The sequence below is a fragment of the Saccostrea cucullata genome, unplaced genomic scaffold (genome assembly GCF_032062105.1).
Source record: "Saccostrea cucullata isolate Sc308-1 unplaced genomic scaffold, CSIRO_AGI_Scuc_v1 ctg15333, whole genome shotgun sequence".
Classification (NCBI taxonomy): Eukaryota; Metazoa; Mollusca; class Bivalvia; order Ostreida; family Ostreidae; genus Saccostrea; species Saccostrea cuccullata.
In genome coordinates, this window is record NW_026940995.1 from 8,763 (window position 1) to 12,988 (window position 4,226).

At 30.9% G+C, this 4,226-nt stretch overlaps 1 protein-coding gene across 1 annotated transcript; it reads left to right on the forward strand.

Annotated features, from left to right (window-relative positions):
- Positions 1-2,859: 2,859 nt before the first annotated feature.
- On the forward strand, positions 2,860-4,007 carry LOC134256798 (uncharacterized; the record flags this gene model as incomplete). Its single annotated transcript, XM_062739461.1, has 2 exons — positions 2,860-2,898; positions 2,996-4,007. Coding segments are annotated over exons 1-2 (1,035 nt in total), but the record flags the coding sequence as incomplete, so codon positions are not given.
- Between the last annotated feature and the right edge of the window lie 219 nt (positions 4,008-4,226).

Consider the following 4,226-nt stretch of genomic DNA (forward strand, 5'->3'; position numbering starts at 1 on the left):
CGAAATGGATAAAACCGTTTAACGAATCAAATGACGCGATACAACTGAAATTGAATTATTGTTAATTGGCAGTACGTCATCGATATATCTATATGTCGAGTTCAAGGTCATCGCAAATGTTTTCTTCTTTTCACGCAAAAAAATTTACACAAATTCTACTTCATATGAATATTCAAATTCAGGATTTCTCATAACGGGGCGCAATTGGTACCCATGGGAATTCCAATAGATTGTTGAAAGACCTGGTCTCCAAAAAAAACATAGATATTGTAACAGGGTTCTTGGAATAACAACATCGTTTCTGTTTTAGTTGATTTTATTAATAGTACAAGTATAAGTAGTAGTAGACCCTCTAATAACAAAAACAATTATTAGACAAGATAAATATATATATATACAACTGCAATATAGTATTTGTTATCATTATAATAAGTTCATACTTTATAGTTCATATTCTCTTTGCATTAAATTTATATAAAAAATAATTACCACTTCTTTATCACAGATCAATTCATCATAAAAATAATTCCTTTGACAATTTAGTAATTTAAATTAAAAGATTATCATAATAATTTATCATAATCGTTATCTGATATTAAACAATTAAGAATCAAATAATCTTACTGAACATTTACACAGAAATACGATTTCATGCATTGGACTGAATACAAATGAAATTCAATTCAACACAAAATGTAAACATGCAAGACAAATACTCAAAATAAAGTTCTGTCAACACATACATATAATAGAACAACACAAACATAAAACACATAAATTATCTTCAATATGGTCAAAAGGTCTTGATATTAGATACTACTACATATGCATACACATGCATGTCAGTCCTAGAAAGAATGCATAAAAATGAGTAATCTCCCTTAGCTGATATAAAAATCTTTAATAATGATAACTGATTAATTTAATGAAAAATACCTATGCTTTAAATTGGAAAGATTATTTAAATTATATGAAATAAAAGATAAAATTCCTAATTTTACGATAAATAACATTATAGTTATACAAGCCATTTACAAAACTAGTTTTACAACTTTACACTTATTTATTCATTTCACTCAGTCCTACATATATACAATTTCATGACTGAATCAGAGTGAAATGTCATATAAAATATTTATGTTTCTCATTTACACATGTAAACAAACTCTCAAAATCTCACTCACCATTCTAACACCTTTTTCACTCATTTTCACACAAAATCACAATCATACAAAATAATATAACAACAGACCTGAGATCCTTTAAATACACCCTCCATGAAAATGTAGATGAAGTGAATATACAACTGAACACCCAAAACAGGAAACTTAGGGAATCACTGAAATACACACTGTCCTCTTGGACACAAAGACTGGTATGACCAGTTCTACCCAAAAATAACTCTACCCACAAAGAGATTTCCCTCCAAAATCTCGACCAATGAAATCTCACTGTCGGGTCACTTCATAGGTCACTGACATCTCAAAGTTTCTAGCTATAAGCATGTATAAATGTCTCAATTCATTTCTGAATAATTCTAAAGCTTCTAAAGTATAATATACCTTAAATGAATAATAAACTGCTGAAATATAAATAAATTAATTACATTAATTCCTGGAAATAATCATATCAAACTTATTTAGCAGACAAAAATAATAATCTGCATGTCAAATAAATGAAAAATTCTAAAATACTAAAACTATACACTCTTTTTAAATATTTACACTTTACCACAATATTGTCAATCAGAAATTCAAGGATCTTTTTGATGTCAACTTCAGAGTACTTGTGTGTACAATCAGAATGATTTGTAACAAAATAATTTTGCAAATGACCAATGACATGGTAAAAGTAAATTTACGAGTTCCATTTTTATTGAATAAGCAGCTGTCAATGATATCAAAATGCCTGGACTTTAATTTATCGTGGGGAATGGTTGTGTATAAAGTTGAAAAGACGTACATTTTTTGAATGTAGAATTTGGTGACATCTTGTGATTTCAAATTGTCCAAAGGTTCCTTGGAATTTTTAAGTATCCACATCTGATTTACACCACTTCTTGAATATATTGTTGCACAGTACCCTTGAGGTTTCTCCTTCACTACTGCTAATATCTGTATTATCATTAACTGGGCAAGCTTGCGAAATGAAAAGATATTTGTATCTTGCATTTCTTTGACTTAAAAAACGGCTTTCTCTATATTCTCTTGTTAAACCTTTGTATTTTGTGTGCAATTATTTTCATAGTTTCTGTATGGTCAAGTTTTTTTTTTTTGTTAAAAAAAAATTAATAACGGTTTCAATATCCCTAGTAGTGTTGGAAAATTCCAAGATGTTGAATACATCTATTAAGTTTAAGGATTGACAGATGGACATATGGATTGACAAATTCTAATAAGAGAATTCCAATTGAACCTTTGCATGTTCAGCTGAATTAAATCTCTTCTGTAGACCAACCATTTAGTAAGCTGATGAAATTTAACACTAAAACTTAAATTAGAGTGTTTTTCATAGTGTCAGAAAAAATTCACAATGCATATGAAGTACATACTTTAAATGCCTCAATAAATTCTGTCTCTGTAAAGATATGCAACACATTAGTAAAATATGGATTCTGATTTATAATTCATATTCATATTCTCATAATTGTCATAATTTCATACTCTGAGTACATGTTATTAGGAGCAAAAGCAGTCTCTATATATTACTGTATACATTTTGAATAATATCATGAACTTTTCCTTTATATACATTCATACATTAGTATCTCAATAATGGAAAAAATAATACTTTTCAAAGTTAGATCTATAATGAAAGCAGAATTCAAGCTTTCGAAATATAGACATTGAAAAATTTGAACAATTTCACAAGGAAAATGGCGTCCAATACCTCGAACAGGTGAGACATAACAAGATATACTGGTGAAATACTCAGTGCGTTTTATTTAAAATGTATGATATATTTTATATAATGAACGTATTTCATTTTTTATCAGTGAGAGAAGTTATCAGCACTTTTCAGTGTCTGTTTATTGGGCTCTGCATAAAATAGTGGGATCTCCACACCAGGTGGCGATGAGGAGAGATCTCCTGGATATTGTCAATATATTGGACAATCATACCAGGGCTATTGTTGTGTCATCTTGCATAAGTGGAAGCAGCGGCGAAGGATTCAGGCTTAACGATTCCGATGTGGATATCATAAATTGGCCAAATAATCATCGAGTGATTTGGGATTTATCTCAGGTCCAGTATTACAATGTACGAAAATGTGGGCTAATTGTTGCAGACAGTTCTGATAGCCCACCAGGCTACACTTTACTCTGCTTACCAAAACTTAATACATGGTTATCAAATAATATTTTATTCTCTTGTATCAGAATGAATGATAGATATTATGTATCAAGTTGTTTACACAAAGAGTATGTGTCCTCTTTAGTGTTATCTGCTTCTGTAATACATGGACCATGTAGTTTTCATGTTTCCAAGCATTTTGATTTTGATCATGCCAACTGTTTTGCTTATGACTTTTGGCCTCCATCTGCCTCTACATGGATAGACAGATGTCACAGTCACTCGTGGCCAAAACCTCGTGTTGTTCATGACATCATCACTAGTGGATGTCATGTTGTAGCAGTAGGATACCGTCTAGGAAATCATCAAGACAATGAATGGAGGATATCCCTTTCGAAGGCAGAAAAAAGGCTCGTCCATACCATGAACCATTGCCAATTTTTAAGTTATGGCTTGCTGAAACTGTTTTTAAATGAAGTCATAAACTTCAAATTAAATGATGAAAGTAAATTATTGTGTTCCTATCACGTAAATACTGCTAATTTCTGGATGCTGCAAGAAAACATTATGTCGCAATGGAACCCACAAAATCTCCTGGAGTGTTTCTGGATTTGCTTTAAGCTCATTCTTAATTGGGTGTATGAGGGAGTGTGTCCAAACTTTTTTATTCCAGAAAACAACATGTTTTTGACTAAAATCTATGGACATTCACAGGTAATGTTATCGACACAGTTGTTTACATTATATGAAAATGGTCTATCCTGCCTGCTACTGAGTCCATCCATTAGGTCCTTTATCGTAAAAATAAATCATATTTCCACTCTCTTGCACGGTATTGATGAAAGCTTTTTGATCTCTGAAGCTGACTTTGATAAAGAACTATTCCAAGAGATAAAAACAAATGATCCATCATCACTTCATAATGATTTTGGC